This window comes from Acinonyx jubatus, chromosome D2 (genome assembly GCF_027475565.1).
Source record: "Acinonyx jubatus isolate Ajub_Pintada_27869175 chromosome D2, VMU_Ajub_asm_v1.0, whole genome shotgun sequence".
Classification (NCBI taxonomy): Eukaryota; Metazoa; Chordata; class Mammalia; order Carnivora; family Felidae; genus Acinonyx; species Acinonyx jubatus.
The window spans coordinates 3,815,558-3,837,960 of record NC_069393.1 but is presented as its reverse complement, the minus strand read 5'-3'; the positions used below and the strand labels follow the sequence as shown (position 1 = coordinate 3,837,960).

The 22,403-nt window shown below is 46.1% G+C and overlaps 1 protein-coding gene across 7 annotated transcripts in view; it reads left to right on the top strand.

Annotated features, from left to right (window-relative positions):
* The window catches only part of PCNX2 (pecanex 2), a 326,874-nt gene that overhangs the window by 284,362 nt on the left and 20,109 nt on the right, over positions 1-22,403 (top strand). For all 7 annotated transcript variants that reach the window (XM_053207265.1, XM_027046909.2, XM_053207264.1 and 4 more), the window contains 3 exons: positions 4,847-5,100; positions 11,697-11,930; positions 13,374-13,486. In XM_053207265.1, the coding sequence (XP_053063240.1) occupies positions 4,847-5,100; positions 11,697-11,930; positions 13,374-13,486 (601 nt within the window). The remainder of the gene's footprint in view (positions 1-4,846; positions 5,101-11,696; positions 11,931-13,373; positions 13,487-22,403) is intronic.

The window sequence follows — 22,403 nt, the reverse complement described above, 5'->3', positions numbered from 1 at the left end:
CCCAAATAGAGGACAGTTGTCTTGCTGAGCTACGGAGGCAGAATCAGAGTTCTCAGCTGCTAAGGTTGCTGGGTTTTGTGGGTCAGAGTATCAGAAAGAAATGAATTTCACAAGGAAGGCACTGTAAAAATCTGTACAGGGATCCTCTTTAGTAATTGGATGAATATTAACCTGCTGACTGTTAGAGGCAAGTCCTGACAGAGAATAGTAACTGTGGAGGTCTGAACTAAATAGAAAATATGGAGGCTGTAAGGTGCCGAGATGTAGAAATTCCAATCATCCAGCAGAGACACCTTATTGAACATCCCAGGAATTGAACCAAGACCCCAGAAAGACCAAGCTTTAGGAGTAGAGATATTATCACCCCACAGGTCTACTCTAGACACTCTAAAAACAAGTTAAGAGACTCTTAAATACAGATAACAAACTGAGGGTTGCTGGTGGGGTGTTGGGTGGGGGGGATGCACTAAAGGGGTGAGGCGCAATAAGGAGGACACTTGTTGGGATGGGCACTGGGTGTTACATGTAAGTGATGAATCGCTAAATTCTATTCCTGAAATCGCTATTACACTATATGTTAACTAACTTGGATTTAAATTTTTAAAAAAGTTTCAAAAGGATCAAGCTGGCAGGCTGATGTGCAAATAAATTAACTACTTAACAGAACAAAACTCTTTGAAAAGACCAAAAAACAAACAAACAAACAAACAAAAGAAGTCCAGACTGTCAACACTATAGCATCAACAATATCCAGCATATAATAAAAGTTTCTAGATATGAAAATAAGCAGAAAAAGTGGTCCATAACCAGGAAAAGAAAACAATAAATAGAAACACACCCAAAGATGTTGGAGGTAACAGAAAAGAAGTTTCAAACAGATATTAATATGCTTAGGAATTCAGAGGAAAAATTATCATAATGAGTGAACTGATGGAGACTATCATAGGAAAGAGCCAGAAAGTCTAAAAATAAAATCCAATGTCTGAAATGAAAAATTCAGAGGATGGAAGAAAAGATCAATGAACTTGAAGACAAGGCAATAGAAGCTGTCCAAACTGAGGCAAATAATAAAAGGTTAAAGAAAATAGAAACTCAGTGATCTATGGGGACAATATCAAGCATTCTAATATATGTGTAAAATTGGAATCCAAAAGGAAAAGTGATAAATAGGGGCAGAAAAAAACTGAAAAAATATTCTTCAGAAACTTTCAAAATTTGATGGAAAATATCAATCCATAAATCCCAGGAGCTCAGCACACCCCAAGCCAGATAAACACAAAGAAAACCAAACCTAAGCACATAATCCTCAGACTGGTGAAAATTAAAGAAAGAAAAATCAAAGAGCATCTGAGATTTTTCTATAATCATTTTGTCAAGATCATGAGAAAGTTTGAAAAACACTTTACAGACAGGGGAAAAGCATGTGAATTATTAAAATATCCTAAGAAGTAATGCAAGTCAGAACACAGTGCAATGATATTTTTTAAGGGCCGAAAGAAAACTATCAACCCAGGATTCTACAGCTAAGGAAAATATCCTTCAAAATTGAAGGCAAAATTTACATATTTCCAGAAAAACAAAAGTTGACATGATTACCAGCTAACCTCCACTGTAACAAATGTTAAAGGTAATCCTTCAGTTTGAAAGCAAATGATAACATAGAAAATCGATTCTACATAAAACAATGAAGATTGCCAGAAATGGCAAATATGTTAGCAAAGATGTTCTTTTCTTTTTAAAAACTTTACTGTTTAGAGCAGAATAACGACGGTCTATTATGGGGGTTAAATATACGTTAAAGTAAAATGTTTGACAGCAATAATGGCAAGGACATGAAGGAGTCAATATACCATTTTAATAATCTCACAACATTACAGGAAGAGTGGTATGAAATCCATCTATTGCAGATTGCAAGAAGATGAAAACGCACATTGTAATCCCTAGCCAAAATAAAGATATTTTATAATGATTGAAGAGTCAATTGATCATGAAGATAAAAGTCTCAAATGGCATACACCTAATAACAGAGGTTTAAGGAATAAAAACTAGGTGAGTTAAAAAATAGTTGAACTGAAGGAAAATTAAAAACACCAGTATAAAAAATGTATGGGATACAACCAAAGCAATGTGTAGAGAAAAATTTACAGCTCTAAAGGTTTATAATAGCAAAGAAGAAAGGTTTAAATCAATGATCTAAGCAAGGAGTTGGCAAACTATGGCTATGAGCTTAGAATGGCTTTTATATTAAAGGGAGGGAGATGGAGAAGGAGGGAAAGAAGAGAAAGAGAGGGGACGAGGAGGCAGCAGTAATATAGACCATATGTGGCCCCAAAATCTTAAAATATTTACTCTCTGACCTTTTACAAAATACAAATTGGCAACTCCTAACCTACACTTTGACCTGAAGAAACTAGAAAAAGAAGATGAAATAAAACCCGAAGCAAATAAAAGAAGAAAATTTAAAAACAAATGAGAGCAGGAAATCTATGGATCATAAAATAAACAATGGAGGAAAATAATCATGAAATCAAATATTGATTCTGAGGAAATACCTATAAAATTGAAGAAAAAAAAAAAACTACCCAGACTGATCCAGAAAAAAAAAAAGATAAAACACAGATTATCAAGATCAGGAATTAAGGAGGGGGCATTACTACAGATCTTAAAGCATTATAATAATAAGGACATTTTATAAATTTGACAAGTTAGGTGAAATTAAAAACTCATTGAAAAATATAACTTTCCAAATTTGACACCAGAAGAAACAGAAAATCTGAATAGACCTATATGTGCTAAAGCAATTGAATTCATAAGGAAAAACAAAACAAAACAAAAACAAAACATCTTGGCCACAGAGAGAACTCTAGAATCCCTGTCACCATTAATCATGTAAACTGTATTAAACTCTGTTACACATGTAAGCAAGGATTATGACCAATATTGCCTTAACTCTTTCGGAAAATAGAAGAGAAAACACTTCCTATGCAATAAATGGCCAAAAATAGAATAAAGTCATAAAGATTCTTAAACTCCCCAAAAGTGTTACCTACAGTAACTGTCCCTGCTTTTTTCTCTCCCCTACTGTTGGCTTCAAGCAGGCATCTCCTCCCCCGCTCATCATTACACTGACACCTCTCTTGCAGAGATAATCATTCACTTCTGTATGGCCAAATCTCACAGTTAATTCCTCAGGTAATTTGACCTATAAGCATCATTTAACATAGCTGAGGTTCCCTCTTCCTTGAAACTCTTTTTTTCTTTTTTAACTTGCCTTTTGCTTCTTTCTGGTTTTCTTTTGACCTCACAGGCCACTTCTAGTCAATCATTTTTTTGGGAGAATCTCACCTCCCCCAGCCTCTGAATGGAACGCTCAGAGCTCAGCTCTCAGACCTGTCCTTTCTCCCCAGATTACTTTAAATCGCCCCTATATCCTGATAATTCTCTCAGATGTTATGAATTTCTGCCAGAACCCTTCCCCTGAACTCCAGATTTCTTAATCCAACTGTCTACTTGACATCTCTATTTTGATTAATAGTGAACAGCTAAAACTTCACATATGGAAGAAAAACTTCCTGATCTTCCCCTCAGCCCACCCAAAGGCTGCTCGCCCTGCAATCTTCTCCATCTCCGTGGACAGTCTTTTCACTTTTCACCTTGCTCAGGTCAGAAAACTTCACACCATTCTTCATGAATCTTTTCAACATCTCCCATCCAAATTGGTTCCCAAATCCTAACAGACTACCTTCAGAGAGATCCAGATGTGATCATTTCTCCATACTTTCCCCAATGGCCTTTATCCAGATCGCCACTGTGTCATGTGTGTTAACTAACAGCCTCCTAACTGATGTCCTGGCTCCCACCCCTGCTTCTTCTATAGTCCGTTCCCTGGACAGCAGCCAGCATGATCTCCTCCAACAGAAGTCAAACCACATTTCTCCTAAGCTAAAAACATCCAAGGGTTCTGAGGGACCACTCCGAGTAGGATCTTTCGCTTTTCCTGTTTCTGGTTCCTATGATCCGTGCAACTACCAGAGTACTTGTAAAATACGCTAGCATGTATTCACAAAGTGTGCAGCTGGTTTTTTGAAACTAGATGCAGGATATTCCATTTATTCCTGTTAGTTTTTCAGCATGTTAGTTTCAGTCCACCATCCTGTCTGCTGAGATCGTTTTAGGTCACAACTCTGCACTCCAGACAGTGCCAGTAACTTATGTCGTTGGCACACTGTGTATGTTCCCCTTTAAATCATTGACAAAAACGTTGAGCGCCCCCCCCCAACATCCCTGCTCTCAGTCATGTGAGGTGAGGTGGCATGCGTGGTCTGCCCTTATGGTTAGGCAACGGAGCTCTTCCAGAAAAGAAGCAGGGAGCTTTTCAGAGCTGATGTGCTGAAAAACACATCAGCACGCACCTACTTGCTCTCAGACATCTCCACCTGCCACCTTTGTTTAGCCTCCTCTCTGCTCAGCTGTGACCTGCAGGCTTCTGGTAAAGGTAGCTCAAGAGTATAACTGTACTGCCTTTCAACTTGGTGTCCATGAGCACCGTGCAAGTCTGTCTCCTCTCTCTCTCTCTCTCTCTCTCTCTCTCTCTCACACACACACACACACACACACACACATGAATGGGGAGGAGCTGAGAATCAGAATGGATACGAATGAAGAAAAGAGTTAGTGACGATGAGAACGGTGACTTATTTGGGAATTTAAGAATTAAACAATCCTCCTGATTCCCAGACTTTCTTCGGTGTCTTCCCCTCCAGGGAAGGCCGGGGAAAATCCATTGTGAACAAAGGTTAACCCAGTGACTCCTTGTATAACTTCCATCTTGTTTGTGCTCTGCCAGGAACCTACTGCCAGCAGAGAGAGGTCGAGGCCATCATGGAAGGTGATGAGGACGACAGAGGCTGTTGCTGCTGTAAACCGGGCCACCTGCCGCACCTGTTGTCCTGCAATGCTGCATTCAACCTCCGCTGGCTCACCTGGGAGATCACACGAACACAGTACATCCTGGAGGGCTACAGCATCATAGACAACAACGCAGCCACCATGCTACAGGTTTTTGACCTGCGTAGGATCCTCATCCGATACTACATCAAGGTATCGCTGCTCTGGGCCCCGGGACACTTGTCTGAGTAATCATTCGGGGCTGGCTCAAGAGGCTCCCAAAGAGATTTGCAAAAGACTAGATGCTGAAGCTTCTCCTCATCTTCTGAATCTGAGACCCAGCTAGGTTTGGGAACCACTGGTTTTGCGAAAAATCCTCAAGGGCTTTGAGGTAACCTGGAGCTCACGCTTTGAGTCACATCCTAAGCGTGGCCACTAATAGACAGTTCCTTTCCTTCCCTAAATCTGTGTCTTCCTTTCTAACACAGCACAGCTATGGTGATGATGGTGACGATAAATTGAAATGTCCTGGAAATATCACCAAACCTCAGCATTTACGTGTGACAAGTTACCGATTTAGATGTTCTGCAATTTCCACCCTAGAACCAGAATTATTTCTTGAGCCTAAAATAAAAACTCAAAAGTATAGCGAAATGATCCAGTTAGGATTAGTTATGACGGCCTTTCTTCCTCACTCGTTTGGGACTAATGACATAGTTTTCCTGTTGCTCTGGGGCCACGTCTGCCTAACCCATATTCAACCTCAGAAAATGTGCCAGTTTGGAGTGAAGTGTCCTGGGAAACAAATATGAACCTTGAGCGAGAGTGCAGAGGGACAGTCGAGTCTAATGGGGAGGGGGGGCGGGGACAGTCTTTGCACGGGCTTCTGTTCAGAGGGAGCACTTTGCATGGTGGGAACCCCGGGTCCTGGTCCTCACAAGGGTCCACATTTTAATGGCATTTAAAACGAGGATGCTCAACCGTCTGAGATCCCAGACTCCCTGCCAGCTGAGGCTGTGAGAGGTGGCCCAGCAGAAATGAGGAAATACAAAGTAGGCAGATAACACAGGTGCCTGAAGCTTCAGGAGTCTCAACCAACTAAAAGAAAGACGTTTAGAAATTTGGAATAGCTACCGAGGAGAGCCCCACGTGTGCGTCAATACTGCTCAAGTTTACAGGAAATAGAAGACAGACTGTAAAGAGTTCAGAAGGTTAAATAATTCTTGAGCATCACACCCCAAGGCAGGTGTAATGAGAAATGTTCGTGAGACCCTTTTCTGTGCGGAATATTCAAAACAGATTTAGTGGTTCGTATTCACCACCTTCATGTGTGCCGAAGGGGTGCAGGAATTTACAGCCCCGCCTCACGCAAAACTGTGGCTGTTTTGCCCAGCCTTGCATACATCGGGGAAGATTGGGGAAAGCACATCAGGGAGTGGTGACCTCCTGCCTCATGATTCCACCGTCTGCTCCCTTGGCCATTATAAACTGCGCTGCAAGACGTCTTTCATACAGAGTCAGCCCTGGGCAGACTCGGCGTCCCAACTGGGGGTAGAGTTGGGGGGTCACGAGATAACCGTGGCACGCTGGCGCGAGAAGTGTGTTTCTGTCACACGTGAATGAAGAACAGAGGGGTTCTGTTCTGTGGGTCTGTTCCAGGAAGTCCTAGGGACCCAGGTTCCTTCCAGCTGCCAGCCCGACCATTTTAAGTGACTCCCTCCCTTCATGTTCCAAGAGGTAAGCCCCAGGCTCCAGTGGATGGAGGAGAGGACACAGGAAACGAAGACCAAGGGCGTGCACCAGCGGTCCCCTCGAAATGCTCCTGGAAGCTGCCACATTACATTCCTGGTGTCTCCCAGGGGCCGGAAGGTTGTCCTGTGCCAGCAGTGAGGGGTTAGGAAAGTGCATTCTGAGCCACCTTGAACCCAGACAGAAACCATCTGGAACTTTCCACCGTTGTTTCTGGTAGAGTTTCCACACTGCCACCCATCTCCCCCTTTGCACACGCATTCTGGTACCCCCCGCCCCCACCCCTGCCAGACTTCCTCTTCCTGCCCTTCTCTCCTCATGCTCCCTGTGCTCACAAGCTCCCTTGGGGCCCTTGCCCGGCGTTCACCTCACCTGCATCTTCCGGCAACTCCCTCAGCACGGGAGCCACGCACGCCTGACTCCTCTTTGGGTCCCCAGCGTTCGGTGTGGCGACCTGTGTGTTGAGGTATCCAGGGAATTTTTTGGACTGAATGAACAAAGGTCCCAGGTAATGCGGATCTGGGGTCCGGGCCACAGAGTCCGGGCGGATGAGATCCAGATGTGTTCAACACTGAGCCACATCTCTGTGAATCGGGAGCTCCCCATAAACAGCCTTCCCGTGAGCGAGACTTGTGGGCAGACCCAGCCGCACATGATGGAGCCAGCAGGCCGCCACGAGTGAGAGAAGAGAGAGGGAAAGGATGAGGTGCCCTTTCAGGCTCTCCCCTCTCGGCTTTTCCAGAGGCCTTGGGGGCACCACTCCGGGACCTGCTTTTCGAGGCCCCCCTCCCTTGAGCTGGTAATTGGATGGATACTCACTTTCCTCTTCTCCTGCCTCCCAATCCCCCGTATGTTTTCTAAAATGACAGTTTACCAGTTTCCTGATAAACAAGTCCAGGATAATGTGCAAGCAGCCGAGGCTGAAGGAGCTCCCCCCGCCCCACCCCTGCCCAGGACCTGCCAGATAATATTTAGTTTGTGGGAAAACAACGCCCTTAACTCTGTTTTCCAAGAGCGGGGGGAGGGTCAGGTGGGGTAGGAGAGGCACCCCTGGCGGGGCGCTGCTCGCGAGCTGGGGGCAGACCCCTGGCACCAGGCTCCCCGAGTCAGCCGGCTAATCAGAGACTTGCATGTCCTACCCAGAAATTCTGACTCCGTGGGCCTGGGGAGGGGCCCTAGCCCCCGTATTTTTAAACTCATCTCCCAAGTGATTTGATACACAACTAAGCTTGGGCACCACTACGGACATATTTGTGCTCAACAGAAACAGAATTCTCTTAAATTCCAAAATAGTGCTCAGGAGGGGCCCAGGTCGGGTGGCAGGTCGGTTAGTTTTCAGTAGCATCAACGGGCCTGTTCATGCGGGGCTCTCTCTGCCTGCGGCACTCAGTGCTTGTCCGCCCTGTGCTGTGGGGTAGCTCAGAACTTGCCCCCGTCCCCCCACCCCCTCCCCGTGGAGCTAGTTAAAGAAAATCTGAGGCGTGCCCAGTGGCTATCAGAACAGAAGAAACAGCATTTGAGGGTAAAAACCTTGGTTACTCGGGGGAACAAGACTGCCTTTGTTATTCTGAATTGCTCAAAGTTTCAAGAGTTGGGTTTCATTCTTTTTATCGTCATTATTGTTATTTTTATTGGGCAGGCAAATCAGAAAGGAAGAAAGGCATGGAGTATTTCCATTACACAAAAGGATTTCTTTCTTTTTTTTAATCTCCTAATAAACTGGGTCAGCTCCCCCACCCTGTAGGAATATACTTGAAATCATTTCCTTCATGACGACTGGAGGGTTTTCTCTGGTGCCTCCTCCAGCTCCCCGCCACTTATTTGTGTTGAAAACCCTCGGAGCAGTCAAGGAATCCGCTTTCTGCCAGGGCCTGGTTTTCCTGCTGCCGTCTTTCCTGTCCAAGCCTTTCAGAAAGGAGATGCGCTTATCGCTGGCCTTGCAGAATGAGAAGCGGAAGACCGCACGTGTGGGTCTGCTTGCCAGGGCCCCCTTCCTAGAACGAGCTGTCTGATAGAATATGCTGATCTACAATGAAAATGAGAAACCAGGAGAATCCCCCCTGGAGGAGCCAGATACGGTGGATGAATTCAGAAGGGGTCTCGCTTTCCACATGGTTCTATGCCGTCCATTCATTCTCCCTGTCCTTACTTACCGGGTCGACTTAGTGTCGTATCCGTTTCATCCTGACAGATTCGGAAGGATTTCACACTGTTCGTTGACTCTGTCTCCCTGACAGGATTTCTGCCTCCGCGAAATGGAAATGGAGTATGGTTTGCCACCGTTGGGTGTGTTGTGTTTTCTCCGGGGCGAGGGGAGCGGGTTCCCCTCGTGCACTGGGGAGCCGAGCCGGGGCAGCACTGGGAAGTCAACACTGCAAGGTTCTGCCAGACCTGGAGGAGGAAGTTTCAACCTCTGGGATTCAAACTCCTCATTAACTATGCTGACTTCATCGGTCGAGGGGGTTATTTTCATTCCTCCCTAGAAATGAACGAAAAAGTAAACGCCCTCCAAGTTTTGTTTGTTGTTCCTATCTGGTACATGGGATTGGGACATATTGGGGAAAGACCAGACCAGATGTTTGCTAGAGCCAGATGTTCAGACGGACCCAATTTCTTCGTACCCTTTGTGATCGTCAGCTGAGACACCTTGCCTCTGGCCAGTCACAGATCCTCCTGTGCTTGTAACTTTGGGTCAGCTGTTTAAACCCCCCACATTCATAAAAGCTTTAAATTATCCTGCCAGCAAGTCGGTCGTAGAAAACCCTCCAGATCCAGGGGCCTCTGGGTGGCTGTTGGTTAAGCGTCCAACTTCTGCTCGGGTCGTGATCTCAGGGTTCGTGAGTTCAAGCCCTGCTTGTGCTGACAGCTCAGAGCCTGGAGCCTGCTTCAGATTCTGTGTCTCCCTTTCTCTCTGTCCCTCTCCGGCTTGAACTCTGTCTCTCTGTCTCTCTCAAAAATAAACATTAAAGAAAAAAACCCTCCAGATTCAGAACTGACATTTTTGAATATTGGAAGGCACTCTGGTGGCCGCCACAGACTCAGCGGTCTCCCGGCCCCACATGCCTTCTGTTCCCTCACCCCTACCCCTCACCCCTCACCTGGGCTGCTAGCACGGACTCCCTGAGCCTCAAGCCCCTGGATGGGTAAGTCCTAGATCCAAGGACTTATATGCCAGATAGAAGTCGTGTGCCAGGCCACGTGCTGAGTTCTTTATACTCATTGTCTTGTTTGAAATCTCCGAAAGATGAAGAGAAGCGGACTTTACTCGCGCCTCTGTCCTTTCTGCCTCCCACTCAGCCTCCTGTGGCCTCCTCCTCCTTCCTTCCCGCTCTGTCCCCTCCCTCCTTATACTGAAGGGACTTCTCAAGGCTGACGGGGTTGTCCTGGGTGCAGTGCCGCAGGAACGACAGAGCGTGTGAACCACGGACTTCCTTGTCCCCGCTCCACCACTTTGGGGTCGGGTCGGGGAGGCTTACAGAGAATATGCCCCAAAGAAGGCAGGCCACACGCCGTGAGCTGTACTCAGATTAGCCTTCCAGAAGTCCAGGCTGCCGTCGGTCCTAACAGCCGAGAACGGTTGAGTCCGGCCTTTGCCGTCATTTGGCCCGAATCCACGGATCCCGTGCGTCCACCCACTCACCTGCTCAAACTCCTCAGATAACCCGGAACCGGACACTCGTCAGCAAGCTCCAACCTTGGTGCTCCGGATCTCATGTCCCAGCCGGAGGGAGGGAAGAGCAGGAGAGAGGGCAGGAGCCTGCCTGGAAAAGTGTGTCTCTGCCCGCTCAGTCACGGGGGTCAAGCCACCTACGCCCTGGCCAGGTCCGGGCCGTGTGGTTTCCTTCCTGCCTTCTCCCTTGGGAAGAATGTCTTTTTATAATCAGAGGGCCACGGGGCTTGGGGCCACGGGAGCGTGCATCGCTGCCTCTTTTGCACCAGACGCCGCCCTTCCCTGTTGCGGCGATTCCCAGGTGACATACAAGCCACGTTCCCGGGGCCGCCCCAGCCTCAGTGGCACTGAGTACCCCTTCCGGTTGCCTGCGATGATAAAGGGTACAGAAGGCTATAATGAAGGTATACTACCACCTGCTGCCGATGCACCCACATCCGAGTTGGATTTTCGTTTTCTCTGCGACAGTTTGACTTCTCCAGGCCGGGCGCTAGCCTTTCTGAAGGACGCATTCATTCGCAAACTGCAAGATGGCTTTCAGTAAAGCTGTGACTTAGAAGAAGAAAGCCCGAGGGTGGCATTTTCCCCAGTTGGGGTATTCCTCAGTGGAGTGTCTGATGGAGGGGAAAACACGGGTTATTTTGAAGGCATCACAGATGTCCACTGTCTGGGCACCCCGGATTACGTGTGCATGTGTGTTTCAACAATTCTACATCATAAGTACTTTCCATAAGAGTTTTGTTGTTTTTGGGGGCGCCTGGGTGGCTCAGTCGGTTGAACGTCTGATTTCAGTTCAGGTCATGATCTCGAGGTCTGTGAGTTCGAGGCCCATATCGGGCTCTCTGCTGACAGCTCTGAGCCTGGAGCCCGCTTCAGATTCTGTGTCTCCCTCTCTCTCTGCCCCTACCCCCCCCCCCCACCAAAATCAATAAACATTAAAAAAACGTTTTTTGAGAATTTTGTTGTTTTTGTTCATTAAACAGTCTTTGGCTGGGGTCTCGGGAGAGGGTCTGCCCCAGTGTCTTTCAGCAGGATCAGCCACCCGTGGCCTCCACAGGAGCCTGTGGTAACCCAAGGGTGTTCTCGTGTGTCTCTCTCTGAAGGGGTAGGGCTGGCTGTCATTCTTCCTCACCATGGAAATTCTGTTCTGGTACATTCTGTTAGCATCCTGTTCTTCCCACTTCCCTCATCCCTGTGGTGACCCTTAAGACAGGACACTTTAGAATGTCTCAAGTAAGTCCTAAGCATTAAACCTGGCAGGAAATGCCATGAAACCAAGTATGTCTCATACTTCCCTGACATTGATTTACTTTATGAAATACAATAAATAAGAAGTCTTTGTGTCTTTCCAACGGCTCTAAGGGCTCAAAATCTTGCTTTCTGTCTGCAGAGCATCATATACTATATGGTAACGTCCCCCAAACTTCTCTTGTGGATCAAAAACGAATCACTTCTGAAGTCCCTGCAGCCTTTTGCGAAGTGGCATTACATTGAGCGTGACCTCGCAATGTTCAACATTAACACCGATGATGACTACGTCCCGTGTCTCCAGGGGATAACACGAGCCAGCTACTGTAACGTTTATCTAGAATGGATTCAGTACTGTGCGCGGAAAAGACAAGAGGTAGGTCAGGGAGGTGGGGGCTGGAGGTACTGAATTAAATTTAAAAAACAAGGAGCATTTATCAAGTCCGTCTCTTATACTGTATGGTAGACAGAACATTAGCATCTGGATAAATGTTTATTTAACACTTAGACAAAATTAAAAGGAAGAATTCACATACCACGTTCTCCAATAGAGGAGCCTTGAAAGTATATTTCTCTCTATACTGTGCTCAGGGTTAGCACCGTTTTAAGCGTCTGTCATAGCTTTGAAAGTCTGGAAACTTCTTTGTTTAGAGCTGTTTGTGGAGCTTTCTGTACAAAAGATATCTCTGCTGAAATCCGGAGGATTTGCCGAACGTATTGAATTGTGGCCCTGCAACCGATCTGTTTAGCCATCAAGATGGCCCATCTCACTCCGCAGTCGTGTTTCTTGGGCATTATCACCCACATGCCGAGGACACTTCCGGAGATGAATGCAGCGTCTCAGAAATGAAACCAAGGACAACAACAGCTTCTAGAAAGAAGAGGAGGAGGGTCGGCCAGGAGGAGGAGCTGGGGGAGGAGCAAGGGAGGGAGTCAGTTGACTTTGCTTCCTGGGATTTGAGAAGCCGAATCCATGTGCTGTTGATAGAGACAGTAGATCCAAAATGAATACACCCCCCTTAGTAGTGATGAAGTATGCCAGCGGACATGAGGGGACAAACCAAGTTACAACACTAACCCAGGGCCTCAACCTTTCCGCGAGTGATTAAAAACAGGGCGCGGAAGGAGCAGGTGGTAGAATCTGCCTTCCCAGGTGCAGCAGAGAGAATGTGTGCTGATATCTTAACCCTTGCTTAGCCTCTTCAGGTGGCTGAGGTGTGCAAAGAATCTACGGGTATTCCGAGCTATCACCGCGGTGTTCCTCTTTCCTCATGTGGTTCCTGAAATTGTTTCATTTGCCCTGCAAAAAGATATTTCGGCTCTTTCTTCTGCCTCTTCCCCGCCCCTCTTTTTAAGCTGACTTTGGATGACCCCTTGAATCTAGCTGTTGATTGTGGACTTAATGGTCAGTTCAGTGGGCTCCTTGTTATAGGGAGAACAGAAAACCCTCACCTGCACGTGATAGACACGTCTTGCCCCTGCATTGGACGGTGCTAAGGTGGGCATTCATCTGAATGTAAGCCCTGACCCTCTTCTCCTGAAGCCCCATATTCAAAACTCCAGAGAATTAGGTCAACAGGCACATGTTAGTCCCATCTCTCCTCTAGAGTAGCTTCCTCATTTCAATTTTTTTTTTCCAAGTCCAAGCACGAGAGAAACTCTGCAGGAAGCAGAGAGTCCCCCAACCCTGGGGTGTTCTAGTCAACTCGGTGACCACAATGGCTGACGGACAACACCCCTGACACTCTACCTTTATGATTCTGTGTCCTGGCCTATTGGAACCCGTGTGAGAGTTGAATTAACATCCTTGCTCTTTCAGCCTTCCAAGAACCTGGACAGCGATGAGGACTCTCCTCTAGTGACCCTGTCCTTTGCCCTGTGCATCCTGGGGAGGCGAGCTCTGGGAACGGCAGCTCACAACATGGCCCTCAGGTACCTGCAGAAACAGTACCGGCACCAACGGTGTTTCTGAGTGATTTTTGTCAATCATTTTCTTTATTTTAAAGTTACGGATAGTTCCTTCTGTAATAAATTCTGCTGGGTCCAAAAGAAGGCTTTCTTGAGCACTGTGACCTTTTGGAGTTCTGCATTTGGAAATGCCACTAATACAGAACAGCCAAAACCCCAGGATTATGGGTACAGGGCCTTCTGTGTTACAAGCCATGGATTTGCTGAAAAGATGAAATGACACCATTTATAGGAACTTCCTAGCCTGGTCTCTAGCAAAATTAATGCTTAATAAAAACGTTCGTTCCCTTTCCCCGTTTTTCCTGCAAAAGGAAATCATCACATCTGTGCTCCAGTGTAGACCGCACCCTGCCCTGTCTCTGCGGGGCTTTGATTAACTGGATGTCCCCTCAGCTGTGTTTTCAAACTCTGTTTCTACCAGATCTTCCTGCTCTGTTTGTAAATAGCTCAAGGTTCTCTCCTTTTTTAAAAAAATTGACCTAGGGGCGCCTGGGTGGCTCAGTCGGTTGAGCGTCCGACTTCAGCTCAGGTCGTGATCTCACAGTTTGTGGGTTCGAGCCCGCATCAGGCTCTGTGCTAACCGTTTGCTCAGAGTCTGGAGCCTGCTTCAGATTCTGTGTCTCCTTCTCTCTCTGCCCCTCCCCTGCTCACGCTTTGTCTCACTCTGTTTCTCAAAAATAAATAAATGTGAAAAAATTTTTAAAAATTGACCTATAATTGACATACAACATACATATATATATATATATATATATATATATATATATATATATATATATATATATAAATAATTGGAACCCAAAAGGGTTCTTTTGGTATTCAGCTGGAGCGAGTATAGACTGGATTACAAGCTTCTGAACGGCAAAAGCCACTCATGTATTGGTTTAACAACCTTCACAGCCTCTGCACTAAGTAAGTCGAGGGGGACTTGCTGACGGTTCCCGAATGCCCTTCTGCAGGCGACGGCTGTGAGCCCTTACCACTGGAAAGTTCTGGAAGGGTGTCATCAGTTTTGGTGTGTGACTTGGTGAGGGGTGAAGTGGTATGGTGGGCACATCTCCTCATTTCTCTCTGGACGCCGTAGCCTTGAGTCACGCACAGGAAAAGGTAAACACCGAAGTAGAGCTATTCTCACAACTCCCACATCTCTGAATTTTACGATGTTCTTCACAGGTGAGAAATGCTAACTGACCATTTTGATGTGGAGTTAGAACTTGTTATAGGGAATACCCTGGGGAGGAGCTGACTGGCTTCTCCCGCCTGACTCAGCCTCATGCTGTAGACCCCGACAGTTTCCTCTGGGGTCGTCTGGGGCCAAATTTGATGATTGAAAGCCTAGCAGAAAGCTTGTGTGGGGGCTTCATAAAACAGGATGATGTGGCTGCTGCAAGGGGCTCTTCGCTAAATAGAGAGTGCGGTTGGGGAAAGGCTTCAGAAGATTCTGGAATCACAAAATGCGTCTTCAGATAGTCATAGCCTCCAGGCAGCTGATCTTCTGTTTGACCCATTTGAAGTCGGTTTAAAAAAATAATAATAATAAATTCCGAATTTTCTTTGCAAACTGCAAATAAAATGCCTCAAGGATTTATTCTTTTAGTTCCTCCCTAAGCTACTTTCAAAGACTTCTTCCATCTTGCTCTTTGTGTGACTTGTTCAGATATTCCCCATCCAGGTGTTTCTTGCTTGGTCTGCTTTATTTATTTCTTCCTTGATTAAAGCACCAGGCTCACCAGCTGCTTGTTTTAAACCCGGTTTTGATGAGATTTTCTTTGTTTCAAACAATTTGTCCTACTCCCGCATCAGCTCTGCTTATAGTGATGAGATAAATCTGGGAACCATATTCTCGGTACTCTGGGGGAAGATTGGATTATCTGGGACCAGTTCCTTTTACTAAGAGGTCCCCTACCATAGCCAAATCCTGCAGCATACTTCCAATGCCATCTCTGATGACTAAAGGCAACTGACACTGCCCTGGGCCAACGGCTTTGGGGGCCTGATGACATTGAAGTTCTGACTTCATCGGGTGTGTCATGGGGAGTGGGGAGGGACGCAGTATGAGGGGAGGCTGGACCGTGGCAGGGCCCCCACCTCTACCTCAGCCGAACAGCTGTGCTCTACACTGTATATGCTAGAATCCAGTAAATGGTTTTTCTTGCAAAAAAAAAAAAAAAGATTCCACAGCTCAAGAAAAATGTTTAAGTGTAATTTTTTATAGATAGAGTCAAATTGCTGTCCAGTATTGCTGCCCCAGTTTGTAATCCAGCCAAGAGCGCTTGGCCATATCCTCACTAATGCCGGATATTCAATCTTTAATTTTTCTGGTCTCCTGGGTGAAAAATTATCTCATTCTCATTTTAATTTGCATTTCCATTATTCATAGTGAGGGTAAGGATCATTTTACATATTTATTGGTGACGTATTTTTTTTCTGTCAATTTCCCACTGCCCATGTATATGCTTTACCCATTTTTATTAGGCTCTTAATGATATTTAGAAGGTATTCTCATATTAAGATATTAATATTTATTGGGGCACCTGGGTAGCTCAGTCGGTTAAGCATCCAACTTTTGGCTTCAGCTCAGGTCATGATCTCATGGTTCATGAGATCGAGCCCTAGCCCTAGCATCAGGCACATGGAGCCTGCTTGGGATTCTCTCTCTCTTTCTCCCTCTCTCTCTCTCTCTGCCTCTCCTCCTGCTCACACATGTGCGCACTCTCTGAAAACAAATAAATAAATAAACATTAAAAAAAAACTTTAAGGGGTGCCTGGGTGGCTCAGTCGGTTAAGCATCTGACTCTTGATTTCAGCTCAGGTCATGATCTCACAGTTCATGGGATCAAACCCTGCATCAGGCTCCATGCTGACAGTGCAGGGCCTGCTTGAGATTCTCTCTCTCTCCCTCTCTCTCTCTCAAAATAAACTTTAAAAAAAAAACTTTAAAAAGATATTTATATATGTTAAAAATATTTTCTATCAAGGTGCACTTGACAGATTTTTACCTACGGCACACTTTTTAAAAATTTTAATTTATAATTTCTGGATTTTGTGTCTTTCTTAAAATTGTTTTTTTTTTTTATTTCCAGGATATAAAAATAGTATCCTCCATTTTTCTCTGATACTTGTATATTTTTACCATTTTCCATTGAGTTTTTGCATCCTGTCAAGTCTTAGGATTTGATTTTACTCTTCCTACCTTCTTACATTTTTATGGATTCTGTCAGAGGATACGAGACTCCTGGGTCAGAGACAAAGGACTTTGCTTCTCGTAGCGCAGTGGCAGCATGAGCATTAGTGTGTTACTTTCAGTTCCCCTTGCCCCCAAGGCCCACAGGGGTGATGCAGATCCTGTTTTCCCTGAGCAGAGATGTTCATTGAGCTTAGGGAACCAGCCTTTTCTTAGCGGAAAAAGTTGTCATTTCATCCCTCAAGGATGCTCGCCGAAAACACAGCCCTGGGGAATGGCCTGGGCCAACAAGTAGTAGTATGTGTTGGAGAATGAGCCCCCTCGACTACTGGCTCACAACAAATTCACATATATTGTCATACATGATGAGAGATAGGGATCCATTTTCTTCCCCCAAATGGATAGCTGATAGTCCAATACCGTTTGCTAAGTAGTTTCTCAATCATCTCAATCGTGATTTGGTCACTTAAAAACACCACTAACTTAAAATACCACTTTTGCCGTATGATACGTTCTACATTCCCAGTCATAGGCGGTATGCTTCTGGATTTACACTTCTGTTTAAAGTGATCGATCTCTCTAATAACAAAACCGTTTGGTTTACTAGAGTGATACGAAGTTTTGATATCTGATAAGGCTAGTCCTCCTGTTTTTACTTTTTTCTTGCTGTTTTGTCGTGGATGCTATTCTCGCTCATGTTCTCCTCAGGTGAAATTCAGAATTACATTTTATAATAACCTCTGCTGGAATTTTGATGGATATTGTCTGGAATTTACAGACTGAGGAAGAAAATAAACAGCAGTCAGTAACATGGTGCATCTTTGTGATCATTCAGTTTTTTAAATGCCTTTTGGTAAAATTTTCTTTTTCTTTGAGATTTGTAATCTCTGGATGGATTATTTTGGATATTTTATAGGTTTATTGTGATTAGGAATAGAATCTTTCCTGTCACATTTTTAATTGGTCACTGCTGATACACAGGAAAGTGATTTATCTTTTTTATTTAAAAAAATTTTTTAATGTTTATTTTTTAAGAAAGACAGTGTGAGCGAGGGAGGGCCAGAGAGAGAGGGAGACACAGAATCTGAAGCAGGCTCCAGGCTCTGAGCCATCAACACAGAGCCTGATGCGGGGCTCGAACTCACGAACCGTGAGATCATGACCTGAGCTGAAGTCGGGCGCTTAACCGACTGAGCCATCCAGGTGCCCCAGTGATTTTTTTAAATTTGATCTTATTTTGGGTGCCTTTACTGAACTCTATTATAAACATAATATGCCAATTAATTCTCTTTGATTTTCTGGTGGAAAGACATATCTGCAAATAATGACAATTCTGGCATTCCCCCACCCCCCCAATATTTATCCTCAATCCTTTTTCTTATTACATTGGCTGTGACCCCCAGTGCAGTGTTCAAGTGGGCATCTGTGTTAGTTTCCTATTACTGCTATAACGAATTACCACCAACTTGGTGGGTTAAAGCAACAGAAGTTAATAATTACCCTACGGTTTTGGAGATCAAAAGTCCAAAATGGCGTTCACTCGGCTACAGTCAGGATGTCTGCAGGGCTGTGTTCCTTCCGGAGGCTCTGACGGGAGAATCCATTGCGTATTCTAGAGGCTGCCCTTCCTCCATCTTTCCAGCTGGGAGTGCAGCATCTTTCAATCTCTCTCTGACTCCAACTCTGCTTCTCCTGCTTCCTCCTTTCACTCACAAGGATCCCTCTGAGTACATTGGGCTCACCCAGATAGTCCAGGATAATCTCCCCTTCTCAAAATTCTTAATTTAATCACATCTGCAAGATTTCCTTCCAGTGTTTAAGGTAACATATTCACGTGTTGCAGGTGGTAGGATATGGACATCTTTGGGGGCCCGTTATTCCGCCTACAACAGCATCCTTGCCTTAATCCAGATGTTTCAGGGAACGAGAGTAATATTTTAGCAGTAAAAAGTAAGGTTTGTTGCAGGCTTCCAACCGACCATTTTATCAAGCCAGGGAGTTTCCTCCTCTTCCTAGATTGCTAGATAAAGCTTTTATCAGGAAAGGATGCTGAATTATTTTAAAATGTGGGGTCAGGCATCAGATGATCTTCTTCTCCTTGAAACTATTAACGTAATGACTTACATTCATAGAGGTCTTCATGCTGAAATAGCCTGCAAATTCTAGGATAACCTCTATTTGGTCATGATATATTATTCTTCTTATACAATTATGGGTTCAACTTGCTAATATTTTATTTACTATATAGTTACATGTACGTTCAAAGTGTGAGTGGCCCATGACCTTCATGTGTGCATCTGAGCATGCACACAATATACTCTTGCATAATTTTTTAAAAATATTTTTAAAATGTATTTGTTTTGAGAGAGACAGAGAACATGAGTGGAGGAGGGACAGAGAGAGAGGGAGACGCAGAATCCGAAGCAGGCTCCAGGCCCCAAGCTGTCAGCACAGAGCCTGACGCGGGGCTCGAACCCACAAGCCGCAAGATCATGACCTGAGCCGAAGTCGGACACTTAACCCACTGAGCCACCCAGGGGCCCCTCTTGCATAATTTTAAAATCAGGAATATTCCCTTAGGTGTACTTTATGCACAGGTCATTCTCACATATTTAATGTTAAAGAGCTAACAGATGATTTTTGAACCCTGACGCCCCAGATGGGTCTTTTTTTTTTTTTTAATTTTTTTTTTTAACGTTTATTTTACTCTTGAGACAGAGACAGAGCATGAACGGGGGAGGGTCAGAGAGAGGGAGACACAGATTCGGAAGCAGGCTCCAGGCTCTGAGCCATCAGCCCAGAGCCCGGGCTCGAACTCACGGACCGTGAGATCGTGACCTGGGCTGAAGTCGGACGCTTAACCGACTGAGCCACCCAGGCGCCCCCCAGATGGGTCTTATACAGCAGCCTAGCATAAGTCACAAGCTCTACTTTATTTGATAGATTTAGTGGGGACATATTTTTGACTTTACAACAGTGACACAGCTCTGATGGACAGTCCTTGAGAAATAAAAATATATACATGCAAAGTTAGGGAGAATGACTAAATTGAGAATGATGCCTGGGAGAAGAGAAGCTCCATGGAGCGGGGCTGTCTGGAGGCCAGGCCCAGCCATCCGGGGTGGGTGTGGGGATCCTAGAAGTGGGAGCCAGCATCTGGGTCTTGGCTGTGCGCTGAGTGACTTTGGACAAAACCTTTGCCCCCTCTGTGGTCGCCCTTCTGCCTGTGTCAGGTTTAACGTGGAGTCTGAGACCCCCTCCCCCTTTCCCCATTGACCTTCTTGGATCTGTCCTCCCTGAGACTGGACCCCTCCAATCACCACCCTTTACTGGGGGGCTCAGATCCCTGGGGGACTGGAGTTCCCTTCCTCACCTCCTTCTGGAAACTTAAGGGTATTTTTGCGCAAACTCCCACAGAGTTTGGGGGAAATCTAACAGGAAAGGGATAAACCTTCAGCTGTTTTCTTAGTCCCTCCACTCAGCTGCCATTGGTTTGGCTCTTAAAGAGCCAGGCCCCCTTTTCTCACTGCCATCCAGCAGTGAGGCTTTCTACCTATTGGAGGAGACTTTGGGGCTGAGAAGGGGGAATCCCAGCCAAACTGGGGTTTCATGTAGCCCCTTTGCAGCTGTTGGAGTCGTCCAAGGGCCTCCCCTCAGCTGGGTCTGGGAGGGCTCTAGGGGGCTAGGAGCTGTGTTGCCTGGGTTCTGTCCCCTCACTCTACATCAGACACTTTATTGCTGGACCTTAGTGGGGTAGGCTTGCCCCTGCTCTTCCAGAGCCTAGAAGGGAAGACTGGAGGGCTTCCTGGAGGAGGCTGTGGAATGGGGAGGAGAAAGAGGCCAGCAGCAAGCCTTTGCACATTGGGGTGGGGGCTGGCGACTGGCGAAACCTTAAATGAGGCGCTGAATACAAGCGAGCAAAGACCACAAAAAATACAATGTCTTAAAATGTTGATGTGTTTTGGAGATAGAATGGGTTAGTGTGGATGTTCCAAGTAAACCCTGGTAATTTTTTGAGATTTGGTGTTTGAGACCTATCTTCTTTGAAGAACTGGGTCTCCCACTGCAGAAAGGCACACATACATCAAAGGATGCCTTCACAGGAAGTCAAAATAGTTTCCTTCACAGGAAGTCGAAATAGTTTCCCTGGCCCCAAGCTAAGAGATAGCTTGACGATGGTCTTTAAGTACATGGAAGGCGGCAAGTGGAGCTTGGCAGGTGCTCCGTTTATAGAGATAAAGGCAAAAAGATGGTGGCATTTTATAGCAGCACCATGTCTGCCTGAGGAAGAAATTGTACTGGCTCTTGGGAGCAGACTAGCGTTCCAAGAGGATAGAGAACCCCAAGATCAGCGTAGTCATGAAAAACAGTAGGCAAATAAGCCAGCCGTAGGTGCGCTATGTCAAGCCCTGTGCTGGAGGCCATTAAAATCGGGTCATCCAGCTGAAATCAGAATCTTGGAGCCTGTAGAAAACATGTAAGTTTGAAGCATATGAAAGAATTTATAGCCCAGAAAAAGAAGCAAGCATTCCTGGGACCTTAAACTGTAATACTGCTCGGGGAGGTCTTCTGCCCTGGCCTGGTGTATGGGTTTCACTCTGTGGCCAGCTTCGTAGCTTCTCTGATGGCTGGACTTCTTTAGGAGACACCCAGATTCTCTGGTCCCCTGAGCCCCAAATCTCAAGATTACTTGGGCAGATCGATCAGAACATAGAACATAGGCCCCAGGTCCCATCACAAACCACCCACTGAGGATCTCCAGGAACTGGGTCAGGACATCTCTGGTTGATTTTGAACAGCTGCCCTGTGGCTGACTCCTCGGGTCCTCGGGGCCAGGCTTGGGAAACACTGGCACGGGACAATGACAGTTGACCCCATCGATAGGGAGGCTGGAGGGAGCACAGAACTATCGGGTGTTCAAACGTCATGAAGTCAAATGTGTTTTTGAAAAGCTTCTCGTCAAAGCTTGCCGTTGACTTATTTCTCGCTTGGGAATTACTATTCCACAATTTGTTTGGAATTTATTTGAAACAGCAACACTGGAGGCCGCACACTTGCTCTCCAGTTATTAGGCGGGATTCTGCGGTGTGAACATCCTTCTGTTTGTATCTGAAGCTTATGCTGAAATGAGGATAATGGCAGCAGTGAACGTTTACAATGTGCTTGCTCTGTATGTACTGGGGGCGGTGCTCAGCACTTGACACGAGTTTATGTCAAGTAAAAAGGCTTGACGGAGGATGAGGCAGTACGGTTATTGGCCCCATTTTACAGCTGGAAAAACCAACGTGCGGAGAAGTGACCAGCGTGGTGATTCACCACGGTGGAGTCTTGCCCAGTCTCCAGACTCCTGCTGCTGACGCTGCTCTCTGCCACCGCTAATTCTGTCCCCTCTGCAGGAATTCCTCAGGTCGCCCCCATCCGTGTGGATGTTTCCCTGGGGCAGCTGGGCTACCCCATGGCACCCACCTTTCCCTCCTCACACCCCTAAGCTCCCTTTGTTGACGGCTTTTCCTCCACAGGCCTGTGTTGTGGAGAGCTGCCGATGGGACTCACGGCCCCCGAAGCTCACTGTGGTCGGTGCTCAGGGTTGCGCCTCCCTCTGCGCCACCCCCTGCCCCGTCCTGCTGGCCCAGGGCCCTTTCCTGTGGGATTTGCCGCCACCTTGTGCTCAGGGCGCCCCACCCCACCCCCATCCCG